The sequence below is a fragment of the Dermacentor andersoni genome, chromosome 3, assembly GCF_023375885.2.
Source record: "Dermacentor andersoni chromosome 3, qqDerAnde1_hic_scaffold, whole genome shotgun sequence".
Taxonomy (NCBI): Eukaryota; Metazoa; Arthropoda; class Arachnida; order Ixodida; family Ixodidae; genus Dermacentor; species Dermacentor andersoni.
In genome coordinates, this window is record NC_092816.1 from 231,862,358 (window position 1) to 231,889,319 (window position 26,962).

General features: G+C 50.2%; 1 protein-coding gene across 4 annotated transcripts in view; it reads left to right on the plus strand.

The window, feature by feature from the left end:
* The window catches only part of Ube4B (Ubiquitination factor E4B), a 438,127-nt gene that overhangs the window by 210,814 nt on the left and 200,351 nt on the right, over positions 1 to 26,962 (plus strand). For all 4 annotated transcript variants that reach the window (XM_055072695.2, XM_055072686.2, XM_055072679.2 and 1 more), the window contains 2 exons: positions 11,370 to 11,462; positions 11,546 to 11,743. In XM_055072695.2, the coding sequence (XP_054928670.2) occupies positions 11,370 to 11,462; positions 11,546 to 11,743 (291 nt within the window). The remainder of the gene's footprint in view (positions 1 to 11,369; positions 11,463 to 11,545; positions 11,744 to 26,962) is intronic.

Below are 26,962 nucleotides of genomic sequence, written 5' to 3' on the forward strand. Positions count from 1 at the left end.
CTGCCTCTCTCAGATTCCTCTTGCGACTATCGACGCGGCGATGCTGAAAATTTTGACGACTGTCTCGCTGCTGTTACTTCTACATTCCCCGATGCGGCATACTTTCAGCGAGAACAACAGAATGATCTTACCCTTGATCTGCTTTTTGTCGCCGCCCGTACATCTCAAGGCAGCGGTTGCTTTACTGTCCGTGATAATTTGCTCTACAAAACTAATTACTCTAGGCATGGAGTGCGTTTTCTCCTTGTCCCCAAGTCTCCACTCCGACGTTCTACGCTCCATGCACGACGATGCGACATCTGGCCATTTTGGCTTTGTACGAACGCTACACCGCACACAGAAGCGCTTTTACTGGCCCAAGATGTACGAAATAACCACGCACTATGTCGTTAGTTGTGAAACGGGCCAATGTCATAAGCGACCGACCACTGCAGCCCCGGGTCCCCTTCGGCCATTGACACCGCCCAGTACGCTGTTCGAGCAAAGGCATTGACCTTTTGGGTCCATTCCTGTTATGTAGCAACAAGAACCGTTGGATAATTGTCTACGTAGACCATCTTACATGGCATGCAGAAACTGCAGCCATGCCCTCTTCCACGGCTGCTTGCGTGGCAGTCTTCCTGCTGCGTTTCCTGGTCCTTCGTCATGGCCCACCACATGTCGTCATCAGCGACAGTGGTCGCCAGTTCACTGCTGATGCCATTAAAGAGTCACTTCGTTTGTGCACTTCACAGTTCTGTCATTCTATGACGTATCATCCACAGACCAGTGGCCTTGTTAAAAGGACAAATAGAATGCTGACCAACATTCTTGTTCATGTACATCTCCTCCAATCATAAGAACTGTGACGACGTGCTGCCCTTCATCACTTATGCATACAACATGGCAAAACACGAAACCATGAACTATAGCCCATTTTATCTCCTGTATGCAAGGTTACAGCGAAGCCCTCTGGATACTTTCTTACCCTTCGTTCTGCACAATGACGATTCTTTATCGAAGACATTGTGTCTCACTGAAGAAGCCCGTCGAATGGCTCGTCTTCGTACTCTGGCCTGGCAAAGTCGTTCGAAAGAGCGATACGACGGCCGTCACATACAAGTATCGTTCTAAAAAGGTGACTTGGTCGTTCTTTGGACACCACAACGCAAGCATGGATTGTGCCAAAAGCTCTTGTCACAATATTCAGGACCATTTGTAGTTGTGGACCGCCTGAGCGAACTCACTTACTTAATAGCCTACCTCCTGTGGAATGGTCGGCGATCAAGCGGTACTCAGCTGACTCATATTGCTCTCCTGAAGCCTTTCTACCCTGCTTGTCCATCCTGACTCGCCCCACGGGCTTCGTCTGCTTGCGAGGAAATGTAGCAGATACGAAAGGCAGGTACAAACGAAAGAAAAGTAGACGAGGAGATTGATGAGTTTTAGAGGCTTGACTGCACTAAGACCACGGCACGAGCATCGTCCATCTCCTGTAAATAAAACCATTTCATCACAACTCTTTGTAACAACATGTACAGTGGACTCTCAGTTGTACGAACGTCAGTTTAATGAATATTTCAGAATAACAAAGTTTTAGAAAATCTGCGGTGGTCTTTTTGTGTATTCTATGAAAAATCTTTCAGCTAAACAAATTTCTGAATAGTGAATATTGCAGTCGAACGAACTTGATCAGTGCACCCAGGCTTATTTTTTAAATCAGTTCAGCCAAGTTTTCTGCTCACAAGCGTTAGCATAGCCGATGCTCGCCGCCTCCAAATCGCCCCTCCAGTGTCATAACACTGGCTACAATTAGAAACTGCTGGCATAAATCCTGCCTTCCCTTTCCTGTGTTGTGAAAGCAAGCAAGAGGAACAGCACAGTGAGGCTCACGGGATGTGGATAGAGGTCTGTCACCAGCTGGATTTTGTCAGCAGCACTTTGTTTGAAGGCTGTACTGTGACAGTGAGCTCGTTACCTGTGCTGAACTATCAGATCTGGAAATTGTTTCCATTGTTAGTCCCAAAGAGAAGAGTGTGATGAAGAAGATGCAATGGCAGAGGCAGATTCAAATCCTGTAATTCTACCCAAAGCCATAGACCGTTTTTTTGTAGGCGCCGCCATATTGTGAATGCAGTGGCGCCCCATATGAGCAGCGCCGTACTGGCTTGGATGAAAGCGGTCTTTTGCTTGGCAGGTATACGCTCGGTGGCAGGTTCTGGCGTTTGTTTTCGCGGTCGTGCGGTCTGTTTAGTAGGACGCGCGTCTTCTACATGTTAAACGGTTATGTGAGACTTGCTGAAGTGGTTTTAGGCGTCATGGCCGGAATTTCTGCTGGCGTTGAGGTGGACGGAACACGCAGCGCGATGTGTGCGCGCATATTTGAGCCTACAATCAGCCTTGGAGATAAATTGTGTATTTCCGAATGTTCCACTCAGTAATGTGACCTTATTACAGTATTATCCTCTATTTCTAAGCTGCGGTTTAGGAGCCATGAAACATAGGCGACGATCGTAACAGCGTGGGTACCGTTCTGCTACGATAGGAGCTGTGCTATTATACTTTGACAAGCGTTCAAACTATTCACTACAGGTTACATTGCGTGACTACTTGGTTGAATGGATGAGGTTTCCACCCATGAATAAAATAGTTTTGGCAAGTAATAGCAGCATACCTTATACAGTCTGAATTAAGCTTGTCCAGCAAAGCGACCGTTTACGAACTGCGCGAGCATCCTAAGCAGTAGTAGGTTCTGGATTACAGATATCTTTGTTCTATGTAGCGCATGCTCGTGCACGGCCAACCTAAGGCAACCACAAAACGTCTAAGCGGCAGGCGCTATCAAATATTTGTGATACACTGGCATCGTTCTCACACATCAGCGGTTATATATTTATAAACGTTGTGAGACGTTAGCCCGCTTTCTCTTGCTTTTTAGAGAAAGAGGATGATAACGGAATATTTTTTTCGGTTGTGTTCGTTCAGTTATCTACGACGTACTCACATGTATTACAGAAATTTTGCGCTCAAAAATAGCCATCGCATTCTTTTTATGCAAACCCTCTCATATATTATGGCTGTATACAGGCCAAAAAGGCAATGCCGAAGCACACAGCTTGTATATGTATCGTGCTGGCTCACCAACCGCAGTGATCGCTGTGTAGAGCAGCGCCATGGGCCTCATGCAGCAAGGCTAGCGTAGACATATGGTAATTTCAAGCATACTAGACTTGAAAAGTGTGAGAACGATGCCAGTGTATCACAAATATTTGATAGCGCCTGCCGCTTAGACGTTTCGTGGTTGCCTTAGGTTGGCCGTTGTGGGAGATACGGGTTTCTCCTCCGTACTCTTGGGACAAAGGAACGACAACACAGTAGTGCAAACAATCACAAGGGCATTTATTGCACCTTTCATAGATCAATGGCTGCTAGCCGAGTGGCTATCCACAAAACATGCCGATGGGCGCGCGACAAATCTAGAAGTCCGACTCACCGCAAGCGAGCGAATATGTTCGCCCCATGCTGGATCCCAACGCCTGGTCGTTCGCGTGTTCGGTCACGCCAACGGAGGCGCGCTCGAAGGCCACCACGCGAGGCGGTCTCGCAGAAGCATGGGTCGGCGGCGCGCGGGACGTCCACGCTCTGTTCGCCGACCCGCCGGGAAAGAGGGTCGCTCCACCCGCGGCACGGCACGTCCGTGCTGCTTGCTGTCTCCAACCCCAAGAGAGCGCGCCTTGTCTCTCCCGCCGAGGGTAACCCCGCAGCCGCGCAACACTAGCGCCATCTCTCGGACTGCGCCTGTACCACTCGGACCGCCGCGTGTGCGGCGAAGCCGCACTACAGGAGACGCGCTATGTGGGAAAAACATCAGGGGAGGCGCGAGGGTCGCGCAACCCCACATCCCCCCAACCTTAAATCACTTCTTATTCCGGCGAAACATGTCACACGGTCTAACATTAATCCGTGCTTCGCGAACAAGATAGTAGTACATGCAACAGTGGCCGCTGAGGAAATGTCCACACGCTGTCCATAGCTTGCGAGCCGACTGTCCTTGGGGTACACCGCTGGCGTCCGCCGGTCACAGCAGCAGCTTTGCAGACTCGACGGCACGATCCCAGGCCAGGACTCCGGAGACGACGACGCAGTAGTCGGTACGAGCAAGCGTCGCTCGCGCCGACGCGCCCTGCTGGCAAGAGCCGTCGTAGCTGTCGGTGACTGCCGGCTCTTTTGTCCGCCACCGAGGGTTGTGAGCTGGATGCAGGAGGCCGTCGAAGTCGCTGCGCCGAACTGGCCACAGCATCACCATCGCCCGGGGTGACTCCAATGACGCTGCGTAGACTCAACACACTCCGCAAACACTACAGTAGTGCAAGGGAGAGGAATTCTGCATGCGCATCGCCCACGTGGTACGATGTTCAACTCGGCTAGCAAAAGATCGGGCAGCTACTCAGATGCTAAGTTCACGTGAACGAAGCTCGCTTTCTTGGGTCGAACGAGTAATTTCAATTCGTGCGAGGCTAACTAGAATGAGGGAAGCAACTTGCAACACCTCAACGCCACGGTCCACCAGGTTGTGTCCCTCCACGTGCGACAGGCAGCTTCGTAAAGGCTTAGGCCTAAAGCGTCGCTACTCTGACAACAACCGGCATCCAAAAACAACACTCAAAATGAGCGCAAAACAGGCAGCCGCGAGGAGACGTTAGCTCTGTGAGGTGGTCTTACTCCGCTCGGTGCACACAGCATCCGAGTTGACGGCGCCCACCGTCCCAGACGGTGTCGGAGCGCCCGGTGCCAGGCCGCAATACCAGTCAGCCCGTCGTGGCACCCGTGGCCCGCGGCCACCCGGCTCCCAGAGCCGCGACTTCATCCGAGTCAAAGAGATAGAAGAAGCTATTTACATAAGAAATTCGGACCACCCACGAGGCTTCCGTACTCACTCGCTTCAGGCTTGCCACTGCTCCGCGGGCGCTCAGCCTCGCTCTCCCAGGATGCAGACCATGTGGCTCTCGTACCAACGAATGCCATTAAAAAAAAACACTTGCGAAAAGGCTTAGCATGTTGACATGTTCAAACACACTACAGCCACCGTCGCCTCGCTCAAGAAAGCACGCCGCCGACGCTAGCGATCAAAATCCACGCTAGGCCTACGCTTCGGTTCAAACAAAGGTCTCGAACGAAGCAAAACTGTTTACTCTATCGTCCGATGCCCCAAGAGGTCCACGTTGGGCAGCCAGATGTGGGAGATATGGGGTTCTCCTCCGTACTCTTGGGACAAAGGAACGACAACACAGTAGTGCAAACAGTCACAAGGGCATTTATTGCACCTTTCATAGATCAATGCCTGCTAGCCGAGTTCATATCCCCAAAACATGCCGATGGGCGCGCGACAAATCTAGAAGTCAGACTTACCGCGATCGCATTGCGAGCGAATATGTTCGCCCCATGCTGGATCCCAACGCCTGGTCGTTCGCGTGTACAGTCACGCCAACGGTGTCCAAGGCGGCCACGCGAGACGGTCTCGCAGAAGCATGGTCGGCGCGCGCGCGCGGTACGTCCGGCGCGGTTCTCCGACCCGCCGGGAAAGAGCGTCGCTCCACGCGCGGCACGGCACGTCCGTGCTGCTTGCTGTCTCCAACCCCAAGAGAGCGCGCCTTGTTTCTCCCGCCGAGGGTAACCCCGCAGCCGCGCAACACTAGCGCCATCTCTTGGACTGCGCCTGTACCACTCGGACCGCCGCGTGTGCGGCGCAGCCGCACTACAGGAGACGCGCTATGCGGGAAAAACATCAGGGGAGGCGCGAGGGTCGCGCAACCCGACACCGTGCACGAGCATGTGCTCTTATGTTTTATGTTTTACTCCCTACGCCAATCGATCAGACAGTGAGCTGATTTACCATTTAATGTTGCTAATACAGATACGCCGGTTTTCTTTGTTGAGTTAAAATCGATATAAGCGAAATAGTAAACGCATACACGCACCGCGACTGATAATGCGCGTACACTGCGGCTGATTGTGCGCGTCACATTTTTACGCCCCCAAGACAAATTTCTGCCTACAGTAGTTACCGATGCACCGAAAGGTTTCCCTGACGACCTTATATGAACGAACATGGCGTAAATTTCACAAAGTAAGATCTAAAACATCTCGAAATCGTTCCGCAGCACACGACAGCAATACTTTCAAGCAGCGTCGCGCCGGATCGCCCAAGCCAGAGAGGAGGAAAGGCTCTCTGCGTGCCCTATTCTCCTCGCCCGATGAAACGGTCTATAGTATGCCTTGGAAAATTTCAAGAGTTTGTGTCTTAACAAGAATCTGTGCCCGAGGAAGTGCACAAGAACATTGACTCTGTGGACAGCTTTGTTACATCTTGTGCTTCGAGAGTACCAGTGCAAATGAAAATTTGATTTTTTACATAAATGAGATCAGCAGCAGCGTAACTGTTATGCACTTCGTATTGTGGAGACGTCGACCGCATAGCTGTGCCGCTATCATTACCATCTGGGCCTGGCACATACGCCAATGCCACGCGCAGCCAGTCTGGGGCCGGAGCGTGAGGAACCGCAACCAGGAAGCTACTAGTTAGTTTGGGGCTTCGGGCAGTAAAGTTATCTTTTGCATGGCTCCTGCACCCTGTGTCGTCTTTGGCAGTCGCAGCTGGCTCTGAACCCACGGCATATGATCATTTACTTAACTCCATAAATTGCATTTCACACTTTTTACTTGATGTCTGCTGTGCCCTACGCTGCTCCATATTCTAGTGAATATTCAGTTTAGTGAATTTTCAGTTAAGTGGACTATTTTCTTGGGTCCCTTGAAGTTCACTCAAGTTAGAGTTCACTGTACTATTCTACATACCTTACACTATTTTTCCACAGTCCCCACACCGGTTCAGACATTTGTCCCATTGCAGCTCTAAATTTGTGATGCCCCTGTGGTAGAATTCGTCTGGCTAACTGTGGGACCACTGTCGGACTGCTGTCTCGTCTTCATCATTGCACATGAATCCCTGTCCTTCCAGGAATTTTGTCAGTCAACCAAAAACGTGGAAATCACTAGGAGCGAGGTCCGGACTGTATGGTGGGTGGTTCAGACTCTCCCAGTGAAATAGTGAAATGACCGGAGCTTGTTAGCCACTACCGAACGTCGCCTCCCCATACGCTCATTGTTGTGGCCTTTTCATGGCCACTGCAATGTCTTCATGGCCTTTTGCCTTCAAGGCCTTTGTAGTATAGTGTCGCCCCCTGTCAGATCTCTGTGTCATCGCACATGTATGTTTTGTAGTTGTTTAACTAGATGGCGCACCCCCCTTCTGTCATGTGACAAGCTTGGACCAATCGGGAGGTGTCATCTAGCATGTGAAGCCTTTATAAGAATAAACAGCCGCGGGTCGGCGGAGTCTTCGTTCCGGTTTTCATCGGGAGCAGTTAGCTCCGTGTCTCCTTCACTGCGCCGGCGCTAGCCGCGCGTTCGCCCGTCGGGGCCCCCCGCTTGCCTGCCGCTGCCGACACAACATCTTTTGGCGACGAAGATGGGATTCCCGCAGCGGTTCCGACCGAAGCCCCGGGAAACCACCGAGCTTCGTAAGTGAAGCGACCCTTCCCGTGTCCGCACGGCAGGCAAACGCCGCCGACGCACTTGGCGTCGCGAGGCTTCCGAGCCTAGGCCTTCTCGCCCCCTTTGTTCTTGATCCTTGCCCCACTCCTGCTGCGAGCTCCGGCTTGTTTACTGCACTGTCTCCTGCACGCTACCGGGCATGGCGTCTTTCACGGCGAACCTTCCCGTTTTTCTGGAATTGCCCGGGCCACCGTTAATTCCATGGCAACGATGGAAAAAAATTTTTCAGGCCCACCTCGAAGCGGCCGGCGGTGGCGACTGGACGGACGCGCGACGAGCGTCCGCGCTCGTCAGCGCTCTCGGGCGTGAGGGACAACGGAAGTACTTTGCAGACGAGGAGCAGGAAGCAGCAAGGCAGTTAACCAGCGCAGCGTCAGCTTCAAGCGAAGCAGCAAGGCAGTCGACCGGCGCAGCGTCAACGTCAAGTGATGCGGTCCCGCCAGCGTCAGAGTTTCCGAGACTCTTGGAGCGGCTTGACCGGCTGTTCGCCGCGTCAACAAATGTCCTGGCGGAACGGCACGAATTCACCAGTCGGAAGCAGTTCGAGGGAGAAGGATTCCTGGAATTCGTGACCGCATTGAAGGAGAAGGCGGTACAGTGCAACTTCGGCACAGCCTACAACGAGCGCGTCCGAGACCAAATCATACATGGCGTAGCGAACGTCAGCGTTCACGAAAAGTTGCTGGCTCATGGCGAAACCCTGTCCCTGGACAAGGCAGAAGAAATTGGACGCTCGTTAGAAGCCTTGCATCGAGCGAACCGCGCGTTCGGCTCCGAAAATGTTCGAAGAATTGAGGCATCTCAATTTGGCGTTCCGTTGACGGGCCAAGACGGCCGACTTCTTCCGGGGAGCCGCCAAGATGGCCGACGTAGTCCGGGAGGCCATGAAGACGACCGACTTCTTCCGGGAAGCCGCCGAGACGACCGACTTCTTCCGGGAAGCCGCCGAGACGACCGACTTCTTCCGAGAAGCCGCCGAGAGGGCCGACATTTCGCACATGGCTCCTCCGGGAACCGTGGTGCATGCGATCGGTGTGGCAGCACGAAACATATTGCAACGTATAGGAATTGTCCAGCAAGGAACCGGCGGTGCAACGCCTGCCACACGTTGGGCCATTTTGCATCAGTATGCCGAAAAACCCGTACTGTTCAACACGTCTCTTCCGCAGAGACGCTGTCTTCAACTTCCGCAGGGCAGCCGTCCGCGTCTGTCTTGACGGTAAGCGCTTTCGAAACTAAAAAAGATTTGGAAGTTCCGGTCGTAGTGAACGGCGTCTCCATGCGACTGCCGGTGGATACGGGAGCGTCTGTCTCAATGATGACGGCCGAAGATTTTGGAAAGCACTTTGGGCGACAGCACAGACTGTCAAAAAGAGCAGTGGACTTGAGGAATTTCTCCAGGCAACGCATCGACATTCAAGGCCTGTTTCAAGCCACTGTCCAGTTTTTCCAAAGGTCATGCTCCGTCACGTTCCACGTAACGACTACAGGAACATCACTGCTGGGTTTAGACGCCATCCAACGCTTGGGCATACAGATCGACGGTACGTCGCTGACATGTCGTCTACCATCGCTTCCTTCAGTACAGAGCCCCATAGGTGTGCCTCCGGATTTTGATCACCTTTCCAGTGATGAGTTGGGTCTCGTCAACAACGTTGTTCACCGAATTCATCGGCAGCAAGATGCGAAACCAGTATCTTCAAAGTGGCGCCGACTACCCCTGGCTCTCCGTGACCAGGGCACACATGAATGGCGACGTCTCGAGGACTGCGACGTCATCGAGCGCGTCGAGGCTACTGAGTGGGTGTCTCCACTCGTGGTGGTGCGCAAGAGGGATGGAACCATGCGGCTCTGTGTAGATCTGCGGGAACAGGACAGTCTTGTGTCTCAAGTTCAAGAAAGGGTCTTGCAGAAACAGTCGCAGACTAAACAGTACGTAGACAAACGTAGAGGTGCTCAGGCAACTCGTATCAAGGTGGGAGACACCGTCAGAATCAGATTTAACAGGAAAGGAATTTTTAAGTACAGTAAACCTCGTAAAGTCAAGGCCCAGATAGGACCATCTATTTTTGTACTTAGTGATGGGAAGACGTGGCATGTGTCTAAGTTAACCGTAGTGATGAATGATCCAGCAGGTAGTACATTGTGTACAAGTGATAGAAACTTTTTGTACTCATATTCAAACTTTGATAGTCATTCCGATGACTCGTCTGTAGTGACATCGTCCTTTCACAGGCATCACTTAAGTAGTGCATCTGACTGTATCGCTTCAGAGTCTACACAGTCGGCAATCATTTCTGATTCCGTGGGGGAATCGGTAGCATCCCAGGACTTGTTGGGACTTCGAGAGGAGCTTCCTGGGCAACCCTCTCCAGCTTTGAGCGACAACCACATTCAGTTTTCCAACCAGGGGGAGGTAAATAGTAGTGGGACGACTGGGTCTTTAAAGTCGACCGATACGCGTCGCAACCCCCAAAGTTCTTCTGAGGTACGCACGCGTCCTCATCGTGACAGAAAACGGCCTCCGTGGCTCGATGATTTTGTTTATGTAGTGTAGAGCGTATTTCCGTCTTCGAAATGCCACGGCTAGGGGCCTTGTTCTGACATTTAGGAGACAGTCCACATGTTTCGTTAACACAGGTATAAAATGTGCTCCTTGTTGCGGTGCAGTGAGTTTTGTGCAGTGTTCCTTGTCAGACTTTGTTTGACTGCCTGTGTTTTGGTGCCCAAGACTGGTGCACGTGTATGTGAACTTGGGCAGGGACGGACTGAAATTGTTGTGGACTTAAGTGCGTGCCTTGTGTGCATCTGGTGCACGTGGGGGGGAACGAACTGAAATTGCCTTTGGACTTAAGTGCGCGTCTTGTGTGCGCGTTTCACTGTATGCTCGCTTTGTTTCCAGGGGGGGATGATGTAGTATAGTGTCGCCCCCTGTCAGATCTCTGTGTCATCGCACATGTATGTTTTGTAGTTGTTTAACTAGATGGCGCACCCCCCTTCTGTCATGTGACAAGCTTGGACCAATCGGGAGGTGTCATCTAGCATGTGAAGCCTTTATAAGAATAAACAGCCGCGGGTCGGCGGAGTCTTCGTTCCGGTTTTCATCGGGAGCAGTTAGCTCCGTGTCTCCTTCACTGCGCCGGCGCTAGCCGCGCGTTCGCCCGTCGGGGCCCCCCGCTTGCCTGCCGCTGCCGACACAACAGCCTTCATGGCCTTTTGCGAATTCGCAACACCACCACCTCGCACTTCTCAAAGCGAGGCACCTTTCCCCATGCATGGGCTGCATTTCCCTGTGGATTTCGATGGCCGTTCGGCCCTTGCTCCATAGAAAACGAATCGCATTTCGCTGGAAGGGAACACAGCACGGCACACTGCGTCAACAGGTGTGACCGAAATGTCATACAACATGCAACGTGGGGTGGCGCTAGTGATTAATACTGAAAATAAAACTGAAAACACAATAGGACGCAATATTTCACATGATCAGGATGACATATTCAGTCTTCAGCAACCAGCGGGATCCAAAATATTTCAGGGCTCATCCTGTTGTGTTTGTTTTTGATTCCTGTCTTTGTCTTCTTCGCACGGCTTCAAGTTATACCCAAATTTTACGAGGCAGCGAAAGACTTTGCAAAGTATGTGATAGCTCAATGTGGTAACACTGCATGGGACAGCAGGAAAGTGCAGGCACAAATAAAAGAGGCTCCCCGGCTATCTCGCGTTGGATGTGTGTGCATCATGCAGGTGGCTCTAGAAGTGCATTTTGCGGTATGCAGCCCAGCCTGGTGCGTGCTTACTACGAGGACCGGGACCCTGAGCACATTCAGCTGGCCCACCAGACGCTACAGGCCAAACTGGAGGCAGCCAGGGTGCGTGTACATAATGAGATCCTTGTGCAGGGCTCCTCTTTGATGAGCAGCCACAGTCAAGGACCTGAAATGTGTGGGCGCAGGCGCAGCTGCACGTGGTAATGCGCACCCTGTTGCTGTCGAGCCGAGAGGCAGTGCTCACCTGGTTGGGGGCGGTGCTGAAGGCCAACGAACGGCGCTGTCAGCTCCAGGTGGAGCCCAGGCAGGTGGCCTCGGATGGATTCATGCTCAACCTGGCTGCTGTGCTCCAGCTGCTCGCACTTCGGGTGCAGCCGGACAAGGTCAGCTGCTGCTGACCCCAAAAGAAGAGTCGTGCAGAGTTGTTTTGAGAACAAACACACACATTCATTTCTTTTATTTATTTCCTCATTACGCTGTATGAGAAATCCTCCGAATTGAAATGCACAGTGGTGGCAGAAAGTAGTCTGTCCCCTTTATAAGGTGGTGATGAGTTATTGTGCTTAAGTGTTTTATTTTATTTACACTCGAACCTCACTACAACCAAGTTGCTGGGGATGACTTCGTTACACTAAAACCTTGCTAATATGTGCCCGCTTAATAAGTACTGTAAAACCTCATTGATACGTTCCCGTTACCTATGTTTTCCCGGCGTCAACATTCGCAATCGAAAGCACAAAAAAAAAAAAATGACCCAATAGAGTTGCACTGATTTTTTTACCGGTTTATACGTTCCTAGAAAACACTATTTTTTGGCACCAACGTTCAGTACGTTGCCCAACTGCAAACGTGTGATACGTTTTCCGGCCGCTAGATTCTGTGTAAGCAAGAAAATGCGCGTGGCGTACGTGATCAAAAACAGTATTAGCGGCGAGAATTTGGAGTGGCAACCTTTCGTAAGTGATGTCATGGCCAGGATGCCACTCCCTCCAGCTCGCTCGGCTGCCACGCGCTCACTTTCTTCGTGTATGCTTGAGGTATGAGTGGCTCGAGCCGTACTTATTGAAGGATATGTTGGCTTCTTTCTGCTGTCATGCCTGAATCACAGTTCCTTCTTCAAAAGCATGTGAGTCGAGAAAATTTGTGGCTTGGATATCGCAAGCTACGTAGCATTAGAGGGGGTCTACTGGTTTTGCAATGCATATGTGTGCCGTGTCTGCCCATAAATTTTGCATAAAAAGAATGTCTGCAAATTCAATGCATGAAGTTGTGTAGGATGCTTTGCTAAGCACTTAACATTTCTGTAGTACTTAGCTATGAGAGACATTGCATTTACATGGAAGAAAAATCTTGGTATTTGGTGTCAACATGTTATCCGTGTTAGAAAGACACTGCCCAGTGAAGCTGTCATGATGATACTTATTACTTTGGTGAGTTGGTCTAGTCAAATATGGCCACTTTATTAATGCATAAAAGAAAGAGCTAGGCATGCATTTCGAATGAAAAAGTTTGCTGCTTTCACCGCTCTCTTAAACTGGCCCCTTTAAAACGAATCGTTCATGGCTGCTAACACGACAGCGTGTCACGTAGAGATGACATGTCATGTAGAGTACTTGCATATTTAATTCACAAATGCCACAGTAGCAGTCACCTGAAGAAAAAGTTTCCTGGTTAAGATCAAGATCCAATCAGTTGCAAGCGATGACATGTTTCACGGTGGCCCTCAGTAGCCTTCCTCGACAGTATGGTACACCCCTCAAGCAACAGTAGGAACCGATTGTCATTATGGCGAGGCGAGGCACGCATTGTTCACAAAACGCATCAGTTCACTACAATTTACAATTGAAACCATGAAGCAGTTTTTTACAGTGCCAATTGTAATGCCTAAAGTATACTCGAGGTACTACAGTGCAACTTGGACTGCCTAGAAAAGGAAAATTCAAGCACCTTCTGCCGCACCATCCAGCGTTTAATTATACCAACAGATAACTATTCGCTTGGTCAGCACATAAAGGAGAACCTCGCAAACCTTCATAAGGAATACACCACAAGCCTTGCATATTTCCCTTGATTTTTGGCCTTCCACCGGGGAATTATGATATCTTCGATATGTTGCACACTACTAATAAATGATGCTTCAGCTTCTTTCTGGCTGCAGCCATACGGTCCAAAAGGCATATTTCACTAAAATATTTGGGCCGTCATGTATCAGCAGGCGTCAGCAGGCGTTTGGTGTGTTGCGACACCATGGACCCGAGCACACGAGGGTTGGACCCTCCCGCGTGTAGCCGTGCGTGGCTTAGCTGTGTCCGGGGAGAGAGGGATCCTGGAGGTTGAGCCGATGCCGGGTGTTCGGACCTTTAAGGCCCCCCGGCGGAGGCAACACACCTCTTTGGCCTTTGCTTCACGTAGACGGCACCCCCGGACTGACCCACCCGGGGGAAATCGGCAGTCGCCTTTTCCTGTCCCCCTCTCCAATCTTCGTCTTTCTCTCTCGCCTTTTTCATCTTTCCTGTCTTCTCATCACTTCTCCTCACGTCCTTGTTTCCCGGCGGCAAGGGTTAACCTTGTGTAGCTAGCCAGCCTTGGTTATGCTGTATTTGGTTATAGCAGCGATGTACGCCTGGCGTTGGCAAGGTTTCTCTAGCAGGAACTTTTGTCACGTCCCCTTGTTTGGCTCCATGGTGGGTGGTCGGCATCGCGGCCGAAGACCCAACTGTACTTATGGAAAACGCTTTTCCTAAACTCCCTGATCGCCCTCAGAAACGAGGGCGCACCGAAGAGGTTTTTCAGTTTTGCGGACGCCAAGTCCACAATTTTCCTCGTTTTCACGTGATCCACGCAGGAAAACCAGCTAAACAAGTGCGAACAATCTCACCGTTCCTTGTATCTATGTCTCTTACCGAAGTTTTTGGTCCAGGATATAAGGTGTCGAGGATGGCTAGCAGTGACCTCCTCTTGGAGCTCCGCGATCAGAAGCAATTTGAGAAACTGCCTCAGCTAGTATCATTTGGGGAGACCCAAGTAGTAGTAACCCCGCAACGCACGCTGAATACCTCCTGCGGCGTTGTCTCGGACGATGATTTGCTGGAGCTCACTGAGGCTGAGCTCTTGGAGGGCTTCAGTGAACAGAATGTTATAAATGTCAAAAGAATTAAGATGAGGCGAGATGGAAAAGAAATCCAAACTGTTGTGTCGGCAGCGGCAGGCAAGCGGGGGGCCGCGATGGGCGAACGCGCGGCTAGTGCCGGCGCAGTAAGGAGACTCGGAGCTAACTGCTCCCGATGGAAACCGGAACGAAGAACCAGCCGACCCGCGGCCGTTTATTATTAAAAAGGCTTCACATGCCAGATGACACCTCCCGATTGGTACAAGCTCGTCACATGACAGAAGGGGGGTGCGCCATCTAGCTAAACAACTACAAAACATACATGTACGATGACACAGAGATCTGACAGGGGGCGACACTATACTACATCCCCCCCTGGAAACAAAGCAAGCATACAGTGAAACGCGCACACAAGGCGCGCACTTAAGTCCACAACAAATTCAGTCCGTCCCTGCCCAAGTTCACATATACGTGCACCAGTCTTGGGCACCAACACACAGGCAGTCACTCAAACAAAGTCTGACAAGGAACACGGCACAAAACTCACTGCACCGCAACAAGGAGCACATTTTATACCTGTGTTAATGAAACATGTGGACTGTCTCCTAAATGTCACAACGAGACCCCTAGCCGTGGCATTTCGAAGACGGAAATACGCTCTACACTACAGAAACAAAATCATCGAGCCACAGAGGCCGTTTTCTGTCATGATGAGGACGCGTGCGTACCTCAGAAGAACTTTGGGGGTTGCGACGCGTATCGGTCGACTTTAAAGACCCAGTCGTCCCACTATTATTTACCTCCCCCTGGTTGGAAAACTGAATGTGGTTGTCGCTCAAAACTGGAGAGGGTTGCCCAGGAAGCTCCTCTCAACGTCCCAACAAGTCCTGGGAGGCTACCAATTCCTCAACGGAATCAGAGACGACTGCTGACTGTGTAGACTCGGAAGTGATACAGTCAGACGCACTACTTAACTGAAGCCTATGAAAGGACGATGTCACTACAGACGAGTCATCGGAATGACTATCCAAGTTTGAATATGAGTACAAAAAGTCCCTATCACTTATACACAGTGTACTACCTGCTGGATCCTTCATCACTACGGTTAACTTAGACACATGCCACGTCTTCCCATCACTGAGTAGAAAAGTAGATGGTCCTATCTGGGCCTTGACTTTACGAGGTTTACTGTACTTAAAGAATCCTTTCCTGTTAAATCTTATTCTGACGGTGTCTCCCACCTTGATACGAGTTGCCTGAGCACCTCTACGTTTGTCTACGTACTGTTTAGTCTGCCACTGTTTCTGCAAGACCCTTTCTTGAACTTGAGACACAAGACTGTCCTGTTCCCGTAGATCTACACAGAGCCGCATGGTTCCATCCTTCTTGCGCACCACCACGAGTGGAGACACCCACTCAGTAGCCTCGACGCGCTCGATGACGTCGCAGTCCTCGAGACGTCGCAATTCATGTGTGACCTGGTCACAGAGAGCCAGGGGTAGTCGGCGCAACTTTGAAGATACTGGTTTCGCATCTTGCTGCCGATGAATTCGGTGCACAAAGTTGTTGACGAGGCCCAACTCGTCACTGGAAAGGTGATCAAAATCCGGAGGCACACCTGTGGGGCTCTGTACTGAAGGAAGCGATGGTAGACGACATGTCAGCGACGTACCGTCGATCTGTATGCCCAAGCGTTGGATGGCTTCTAAACCCAGCAGTGATGTTCCTGTGGACGTTACATGGAACGTGACTGAGCACGACCTTTGAAGAAACTGGACAGTGGCTTGGAAAAGGCCTTGAATGTCGATGCGTTGCTTGGAGAAATTCCTCACGTCCACTGCTGCTTTTGGCAGTCTGTGCTGTCGACCAAAGTGCTTTCCAAAATCCTCGGCCGTCATCAATGAGACAGACGCTCCGGTGTCCACGAGCAGCCGCATGGCGACGTCGTTAACCACGACCGGGACTTGTAAATCCCTTTTAGCTTCCAAGGTGCTCACCGTCAAGACAGACGCGGACGGCTGTCCTTGACGAAGACCGCGTCTCTGCGGAAGAGACGTGCTGAACAGTACGGGTTTTTCGGCATACTGATGCAAAATGGCCCAACGTGTGGCAGGCGTTGCACCGCCGGTTCCTTGCTGGACAATTCCTGTACGTTGCAGTATGCTTCGTGCTGCCACACCGGTCGCATGAACTATGCTCGAAATTAGCGTCCTTCGCATCCTGTGCTTCATCGCGGGTCCCGGAGGAGCCTCGCGGAAAATGTCGATCATCTGGGCAGCCTCTTGGAAGACGTCGGCCATCTTGGCGGCTCCTTGGAAGAAGTCTGCCATCTTCATGGCCTCCCGCCCTACGTCGGCCATCTTGGCGGCTCCCCGGAAGAAGTCGGCCACAGTCATGGCCTCCCGGACTACGTCGGCCATCTTGGCTCGTCGACGGAGCGCCAAGTTGAGCTGCCTCGATTCTTTGTATTTTCTCCGAGTCGAACGCTCGGTTTGCTCGATGCAGGGCTTCTAACGAGTGTCCAATTTCTTCTGCCTTGTCCAGGGTCAGGGTTTCGCCATGAGCCAGCAACTTTTCGCGAACGCTGACGTTCGCTACCCCATGTATGATTTGGTCTCGGACGCGCTCGTCATAGGTTGTGCCGAAGTTGCACTGTACCGCCTTCTCCTTCAATGCGGTCACGAATTCCAGGAATCCTTCTCCCTCGAACTGCTTTCGACTGGTGAATTCGTGCCGTTCCGCCAGGACATTTGTTGACGCGGCGAACAGCCGGTCAAGCCGCTGCAAGAGTCTCGGAAACTCTGATGCTGGCGGGACCGCATCACTTGACGTTGACGCTGCGCCGGTTGACTGCCTTGCTGCTTCGCTTGAAGCTGACGCTGCGCTGGTTAACTGCCTTGCTGCTTCCTGCTCCTCGTCTGCAAAGTACTTCCGTTGTCCCTCACGCCCGAGAGCGCTGACGAGCGCGGACGCTCGTCGCGCGTCTGTCCAGTCGCCACCGCCGGCCGCTTCGAGGTGGGCCTGAAAAATTTTTTTCCAGCGATACCAAGGGATTAATGGTGGGCCGGGCACTTCAAGAAAAACGGGAAGGTTCGCCGTAATAGCCATGCCGGGTAGCGTGCAGGAGACAGTGCAGGAGGCAAGCCGGAGCTCGCTGCAGGAATGGGCAAGGAAGAACAAAGGGGGCGAGAAGGCCTAGGCTCGGAAGCCTCGCGACGCCAAGTGCGTCGGCGGCGTTTGCCTGCTGTGCGGACACGAGAAGGGTCGCTTCACTTACGAAGCTCGTTGGTTTCCCGGGGCTTCGGTCGGAACCGCTGCGGGAATGCCATCTTCGTCGCCAAAAGATGTTGTGTCGGCAGCGGCAGGCAAGCGGGGGGCCCCGACGGGCGAACGCGCGGCTAGTGCCGGCGCAGTAAGGAGACTCGGAGCTAACTGCTCCCGATGGAAACCGGAACGAAGAACCAGCCGACCCGCGGCCGTTTATTATTAAAAAGGCTTCACATGCCAGATGACACCTCCCGATTGGTGCAAGCTCGTCACATGACAGAAGGGGGGTGCGCCATCTAGCTAAACAACTACAAAACATACATGTACGATGACACAGAGATCTGACAGGGGGCGACACTATATTACACAAACGAAACACCTGATACTCACTTTCGGTTCAAGTGTCCTCCCCGAGTCCATCGAGGCCGGTTATATCAAACTTCGTGTTAGGCCATACGTGCCCGATCCTCTTAGATGCTTTAAGTGCCAATGGTTCGGCCACAGTTCACAGAACTGTCGAGGTCGGCTGACATGTGCCAAGTGCAGTGACAATGAACATTCCTCCGAAACATGCCAGAATGCTCCACATTCCACATGGCGAGCATGCCGCATACTCGCGGTCCTGCCCATCATGGAAAAGAGAAAAGGAGATTGTGACAATCAAAGTCAAAGAAAACCTCTTTCAAAGAGGCACGTAGGCGGGTGTCATACCTGTCTAAGAGCAGCTTTGCCGATGTGGCACGTAAGAGGGCAGCGTAACAACGGCCTCCGGCGGCTGTCCGACCCACAGGCAGTGAGTCGGCAGTTACGCCATCTGCCCCCGCGGCAGTTGCAGCTAGCGCTGCTCCGTCAACACAGCAGAGGGAACCATCGACCCCGAAGGTGGGCGCAGCCGAGGCTGCCCCAGCATCCCCGGCCCCTTCCAGCGCTGGCAACAGCCGGCGCAGCCAAATCCCCCAGGGAGCCCCATCGACCTCCGGGCTGGTGGGCGCAGGCGTCTTGCCCTCCAAGGCAGGGCCCTCGCTGGTAAATTCTCGCTCGCAAGAGCACGTGTCCGGCGCCTCACAAGAGGCAATGGACACTACACCTATCCTCAAGGCGCACCAAGTGCCTAAGGAGCGGCGAGGCTCGCTCGAACGCTCCAGAAAGAGCAGAACCCCCGTTACAGGGCCTCGAAAGAGCTCTGTAACCTAAGGAATCACCTCCGTTTCCATACACACAGCACTCATTTACTTTCAATTGGATGCACAAATTATTCAATGGAACGTTAGAGGTCTTCTTAGGAACCTTGATGAATTGCAAGAGCTTATCCAAAAACACAATCCAAAAGTGCTGTGTCCACAGGAAACACGCCTAAAACCACAACACACAAGCTTTCTCCGACCGTATGTCAAGTTCTGCAAAGATCGCGATGATGCTGTCGTATCATCAGGCGGTGTTGCCATTTTTATTCATAAAAGTATTTCCTGTCAGCGTTTACAGCTACAAACGCCCCTTGAAGCAGTGGCGGTTCGAGCTGTTCTTCTAAATAAACTCGTCACCATTTGCTCGCTTTACGTACCCCCACACTACAAATTAACGAAACATGAATTCCAATCCTTTATAGATCAATTGCCAGAACCTTAGGTTGTTCTTGGCGATTTCAATGCGCACAGCTCCCTGTGGGGCAACTCTCGTATAGATGCGCGAGGTCGTCTGGTTTTTTTTCTTCTGGTGCGTGCCTTCTGAATAAGAAGAAACCCACTTATTACTGTCTTGCAAGCAATACCTTTTCTTCAGTTGATCTGAGCATAGTTTCCCCGTCCATACTGCCCGAACTCGAATTTGAAGTTACGAACAATCCTTACGGAAGCGACCACTTCCCCATACTAATAAGAACACTTAAAGAAAAGGAATATCCACCACAGGCTCCTAGGTAGAAGATTGACACAGCAGACTGGGAGAAATTCTGAAACTTAACTAGTATATCATGGGATGACATGTCTTCTTTAGAAATCGATGCTGCTGTGGAGTACTTCACAGCCTTCATAATAGATGCCGCATCTAAATGCATACGTGAAGTAAGTGGCTCGACATGCAAACGGCATGTCCCGTGGTTGAACGATAAATGCAGGATCGCACGTAGGAATCGGAACAAAGCGTGGGGGTTGCTAAACGCTTTGCCCACTGCAGAAAATCTTGTCAACTTTAAGACAGTAAAGTCCCAAGGCAGGAGAACCCGCCGCCAGGCCAGAAGAGAAAGCTTGCAGAAGTATTTATCGAGTATTTACTCGTTTACAGATGAGGCCAAAGTCTGGAACAGGGTAAATAGAATTAGAGGGCGACAAACATATTCACTCCCTCTGGTAAATACACAGGGCGATACACTGCAAGATCAGCCAGACTCACTTGGGGAGCACTTTCAGAGCGTGTCGTTCAAACCATTATTCGCAATCTTTTCTCAAATATAAACAAATAGAAGAACGTAAGCCATTAAGAAGAAAAAGTCGAGAGAATGAGCCTTACAACCGTCCTTTTAGTATTGCCGAATTGAGAGCTGCCTTGAGCGCGTGCAAGAGCTCCGCACCAGGATCTGATAGAATCATGTACGAAATGCTAAAAAACTTACACAATGATACGCAAGTTACACTACTCACACTTTTCAACACCATCTGGGATGCAGGGTACCTTCCAACCTCATGGAAGGAAGGCATTGTGGTCCCTGTTTTGAAACAAGGCAAAGACCCTTCCTCCGTGGCAAGTTACCGCCCGATAGCCCTCACAAGTTGCATTTGTAAGGTGTTTGAAAAAATGATAAATCGGCGGCTCATTCATTTCCTTGAACAGAGCAAAATGCTTGATCCTTATCAGTGCGGCTTCCGAGAAGAGCGCTCCACAACCGATCATCTCATGTGTTGAAGAAAATATTTGGGACGCATTTATACATAAACAGTTCTTCCTATCGATATTTTTTTTTATGGAAAAGGCGTATGATACAGCGTGGCATTACGGAATCCTAAGAGACTTGTTAGAAATGGGCATCCATGGTAATATGCTTAACCTAATCGAAAGCTATCTGTCCAATCGTACCTTCCGGGTAAAAGTTGGCAATGTGCTTTCACATCCTTTTACGCAAGAAACAGGTGTTCCCCAAGGAGGCGTGCTCAGCTGCACACTCTTTATCATGAAGGTGAACACGCTTCGTGCTTCTTTACCACCGGCCTTCTTTTACTCTGTCTACGTGGACGACATTCAAATAGCTTTCAAATCTTGTAACCTCGCAGTCTGCGAAAGACAGGTACAGCATGGCCTGAACAAAGTGTCGATGTGGGCAGACAAAAATGGATTTAAGATCAACCCCAACAAAAGTTCTTGTGTTCTTTTTACAAGAAAGAGAGGCCTGATCCCAGATCCTTGCTTAGAACTATGTGGACAACAGATACCCGTAAACAAGGAACACAAATTTCTAGGTGTTATACTTGACTATAGACTCACTTTTGTCCCCCACATTAAACAACTTAAAGAAAAATGTCTGAAAACAATGAACCTAATTAAACTTCTATCCCAGACTATGTGGGGTAGTGACAGGAAGTGTTTAATGAATCTCTATAAAAGCCTCATTCGATCAAGACTAGACTATGGTGCCGTGATTTATCACTCTGCCGCCCCGAGCGCACTAAAGATGCTAGACCCAGTCCACCATCTAGGAATCCGACTGGCCACTGGTGCTTTCAGAACGAGTCCCATACAAAGCTTATATGTAGAATCAAATGAGTGGTCACTTCATCTGCAGAGAACATACATCAGCCAAACATATTTTCTGAAAGTGCACTCTAATCCTCAACATCCATGTTTTAATACCGTTAACGAGATAACATATGCTACACTCTTTCATAATCGTCCCTCCGTAAGACAGCCTTTCTCGCTACGTGTGAGGGAACTTAGTCTGTGGCAGTTCCACTCTGCGTGCGGCTAGGGCTGAAGGCAAGCTTCGGATCTAGCCCCACGCAGTCGCTTCGTGGTACTCCCAACCCGTAGCGCGGGAATCGTGGCTACGCCGGGTTCGAACGAATAAGGCAACCAGCGGCGTCAACGGTAATAACGTTTATTGCTATTAGCAATAATGAACACTCGCAGAGGGACGTCCTCTCAGTAATAGTAGTAAATAGGCTTGCCTCGTTGTCTGGGTGGGTCAGACAAACGAGGTCACTCACGGATGCAGGTGCTTTCGTCCAGGCGGTCCAGGTGTCGGCGTCCCAAGAGAGAGGGTCTCCCCCGTGGCGCGCTTTTATGCCTTCTTACCTTTTTGTGAGGGGAAGTCCTCTTTGCCCGCCGGATACGTTTCCCTTTCCCGTGAGTCGCGTGGGGGGAGAGGGGTACGCGCGTCACCAGAGCGACGGAGAAAGGGAGGGCGCGTAGTGCCTCTCTCCCTTGTCTACGCCGGCCCGACCCGTCCGCCATGTTCGAACGGGACGCCGTGGGTACGCGTTAGGAAATAGAGGCGGGTGCTCCCCTCAAGTCATGAAATGCATGTCCCACTCCTCGAGCTTCGCCTAATGCGTCCAGCCAAGCAGCTACCTCCTTGGGAGGGGAAGCTGATACAATGCGATATATCTTTCATGCAAGTTACAAAACACGCTTCAGAAATTGAAATCCAAATGCATTTCCGGGAACTCCAGCACAAACACTCCTGTACGGAGTTCTACACAGACGCATCAAAGTCACACGACGGGGTGTCCTATGCAGCCATCGGTCCATCCTTCTCGGAAATCGATGTACTGCATCCGGAAACTAGTATCTTTACGGCTGAGGCCTACGCACTGCTGTCGGTCGTAAAGCATAGAAATAAATAAAGACTCCAGAAATCAGTTATATATACGGACTCCTTTAGTGTTGTGAAGGCCTTGATGTCTTTCTGTAACCACAAAAATCCGGTAATTAATTAACTCTACTCCGTACTGTGTAAAGCATATATATCTAACCAACATGTGATTATATGCTGGGTGCCTGGACATAGGGGCATCGAGGGTAACGTTCTTGCGGACCAGATGGCCACATCAATTTCATTGCATGCAGTTAATTCTACTGCTTCGGTCCCTGTCACAGACCTGAAGCCTTTCTTAAGAAGGAAACTGCGAAACCACTGGCAACGTATGTGGGACGCAGAAGTAAATAACAAACTGCACGTGATAAAGCCACAGTTAGGTTCTTGGCCCTCCGTAACAAAATCACGGCGAACAGATGTCCTATTCTGTCGCCTCAGAATAGGACACACATTTGGCACGCATAACTTCTTACTCACTGAAAATGATCCTCCAACCTGCAGGAGATGCGGGGAGAGGCTGACCGTCCTCCACGTCCTCCTGGAGTGTCGGGCAGCCGAATCTGAGAGAAGGAAACATTTTTCCCTAGCATACCGGCAGCACATCCCCCTACATCCCGTAATGCTACTCGGCCCAGAACCTTTATTTGACACCAACACAGTCCTAAGTTTTCTGAAAGATGTTGTCTTGCATGTTGTTAGCCCCACATGTTCGTAGCGGGTCCTCTCTTCAGAGGATGCCACTGGGATAGCTCTTTCGTACAGCACATGCCTCTAGGCCCTTGTGTCTCAAGGGCTCTGGCGAGGCAGCAGTGCTCCAAGTAATTTTACCATCTTATATATTTTCTATTTTGCATCATTCTTGTACGATAGATTTTAATGTTCATAGTACTCGTCATTAGTCATCGCCATAATTTTATAGCACCTAGGTTTTACGCACTTTACAGTGACTATTTCTAGGCCACTTTACAGCCAAGTCACATCCTCTTCACAGAACTCATAATTCCACCGCAAAATCACTAACAGTGTCTTGGCGCTCTTTGGCCAAATCTGGCCTTTGCGCCACTAAACCACACACATTCATTCATTCATTCATTCATTCATTGCATCACAGACTGCATTAAAACATTGCTTGGCGCTCTTTGGCCATGAGTGGCCCTTGCGCCATAAAACACCACATATCATCATCATTCCAAGTGGCCTGAAGTTGCCTTGATGCCTTCAGTTACATCCGAAGCTTTTATTCATTGTCTCATTTTCCTACTGAGTAGAGAAGGGCTTCCTGATGCGATTGTGTCCAACAATGGGCCACAATTTGTTTCCGTGGTGATTGAAAACTTGCTGAAAGAAAGGGGCATCAAGTATTTTCTGTCTTCCTTTTACTACCTGCAGGCAAATCGCAAAGATTTAATCCTGCACTCAAGAAATTCATGCAGAATGCTATGTTGTAACAACGAGATTTGAGGCTTGCAGGCTTCGAATACTTGGCAATTTACAGGTTTACGCCACATATGACTACAGGTGTTTCTCTGGCTATGCTACTCCATAGTTGCCAACCGAGAACTCAACTCAATGTCACAGACATGCCTCTAATCCATCCGGAATTGGCTTCTCCTAAGTTGCGCCAGGAAGTACAAAGACGAGTGCTACAAAAACAGGAAAATGTCAAAACGTACGTAGACCGTCGTCACGCAACAAAATTCCCTCAGTTTCAACCAGATCTTGTCTGTGGACATAACTCGCGGAAGTCTGGTCCTAAATACACATGTCGGTTCAAGATTCACCGTAGGATAGGTTGAAATGCATTCCAGCTTGAGAATGGCAAGTGTCGAAATGCATCCAAACTCGTGAAATATCAGGCACATCAGAGCTTAGATGGAAGGAGTCACTCCAGTGACTACTCATCATTTGATGGTAGTTTCCCACCTTCCAGTTCCTACTGGTACATGTTCTCCAGCTGCACACACTCCTTTTCTGCCCCCTGTTTCACCCCTGTGACCAAGTTCCCCCTCTGCAGAAGCATCTGCTGGTCTTCCATCTGTCGTACCGTCCCAAAATAGGGCTCCTGAAGGAACTCGGACAGTAAAACTCGGAATTCTAGCTCATCTATGAGTAACGATTCTGGTCATACTCCGCAACCATAATCAGTTCTCCGTAGGTCTTCACATCATAGACAACCTCCGGCACAGTATAAAGATTGTTTCCAAGTAGCTTTACTGCCTTGGTTTATTTTCTACTGAGGTCAAAACCCTCCCATATGAATTCGCCTCTTAACGCAAAAAATAAGTATCTCCCATGACATTAAGGTTGCATAGTATCCTTCAAAAAGGGGTGATTTAACATTTCCGCAGCTTAAACATGCAGTACGTGCACCTACCAAGTCTATGGCGGTCAAGGACTGTTACCCTTGACCCAGGCTCAGAACAAATGAGCCACCCATCCTTGTATGCAAGGCAGATATCTGGGTGTCTTTTCAGTGCAATTCATATGTATCTTGCGTCAGTGTGTGTGTCTTTCAGTGCTCTGATTTTAAGCGAGGTGAGATAGCCTTATCATTTTCAAGGGAAAGGTGATCTTGTGTTCTCAGTTTGTTTCAGACTGTTTGTACTGCTGGTGCCATGCCGTGCCCAACTTTGTAAGCATACCCCGTGTTTCCTTTCATCTCACTGGAACAAACTCAGTCTACGTTTGGTCCCCGTTGAATGAAGTACCCTCTTTTTCTGTGGTGCTCCGTGCTCTCGGCCGTTGACCTACTCCATGGGCCCCGCATTCCGGCCGCCCTGTCAAGGCAGCTGGATTCACTCTAGTGAATGCAGCTTCTTGCTCTATTCCCAACACCCATTTTTTCTCCTTCATGAGAAGCGAATGCAGAGGACAGAGGCATGGTGCTGATAAAACGCCAAAAGGAAGACGTGTATACTGAAATAGCCCCATATGTGTGGAAATAGTAACATACTTCCTAGAGTCTTCATCAAGAGCTACTTCCTGGTAGGCATCTTCAAATTCAGTTTGGTGAACTTTTCACCCCCTGACAGAATGGCCCAAAGGTCCTCAATTCTTGGAATTGGGTGCTTTTCCAATGTGGCCACTGGATTAACAGTAATCTTGAAATCTCTGCAAATTCTGATGCGACCATTCTTCTTAGCCACTGGAACAGTAGGCACAGCCCAAGCTGAAGAGGCAACTGGCCCGAGAATGCCCTCCCTCTGTAGGCTCTGAAGCTCTTGTGATGCCCCATCCTTGAGGGCAAAGGGCAACTGGGTGGCTGGAAAAACTCGGGCACTGCATCTTGTGGAACATGGATTGCGACTTTTGAGCCCTTGAAAGTTCCAAGGCTCTGCTCAAATACCTCAGGAAATGCTTGAATAACCCCCTTAACATCAGAAACAACATGAATATCTGCTTGTCAGACAGCAGTGTCAATGCCCTGTTCTCAAATCCAATTGCGACCTAGCAGTGTTGGTCAACCATCCCCAGTCAGGAACAAAGGTACGACAGCTTTTATGTCGCGGAACTATACTGCGACATCTGCTTTCCCATGAACTTGGGTGAGCTCACCTGAGTAGCTCCGTATAAGCCCATCTGACGACATCACAGTCACCAACGGTAGTCCATCAATTCTTGGAATTGAATACTTTTCCAGCTTGGCCACTGGGTTAACAGTAATCTTGAAATCTCCACAAATTCTGATGCGGCCATCCTTCTGTTTGCTGTTTCTGCAAACTTGGAGCCAGCAGTGAATGTGACTGGTGGCGCAAAAGGGACTGCTGTGAACTGTCCCAACTCGGTTTGCAGCATGCCTCAGTTGCAAAGAAGCACCAGGAGCTGCAAGCCAGTACAGCGCCACTCTCCAGAATGTTTTTATTGAACGATCTAAGGGAGGAGGACTGTCATGGTTTCGTTTTAGATGGCTGTCCATTGCATGGTGCTTCTTTCGCCTCCCTGTAAAGGCCGAGAAAATAAATAAATGGGCTCAGTTGCAAGCGCGATCCCGAGTGAACGGTCATGCTGTAGTTCATGTTGTTGGTTTCTGTTCATTAGGCGTAACCGTTGACGGCGACCGCCAAGGCCGACGTCCTCTCGGCACTGCTTGGCTACACTTCTAACAATGCGTCTGGATCAAACATTTTTGTTATTCGCTCTAGACACATGAAACTCTTAGAACACATCCAATCTTGTGGGCCGATTACAAATTTGCAATTAGTTCTTTCTTTAAGTCAATAAAAAAAGTTACAATTCCTATGTTAAAAATACTGTATTTACTTGATTTTAACGCGCACCCATCTTCCGTGACCCCCCCCCCCCCCCCCCCAAAAAAAAAAAAAATTTTAAAATGTTCACTTGATTGTAACGCGCACCTGTTTGCTGTGACCTAAAAAAACAAGTCCTTTACAGTACCACGCACCTCATTCTTTCATACAGAAA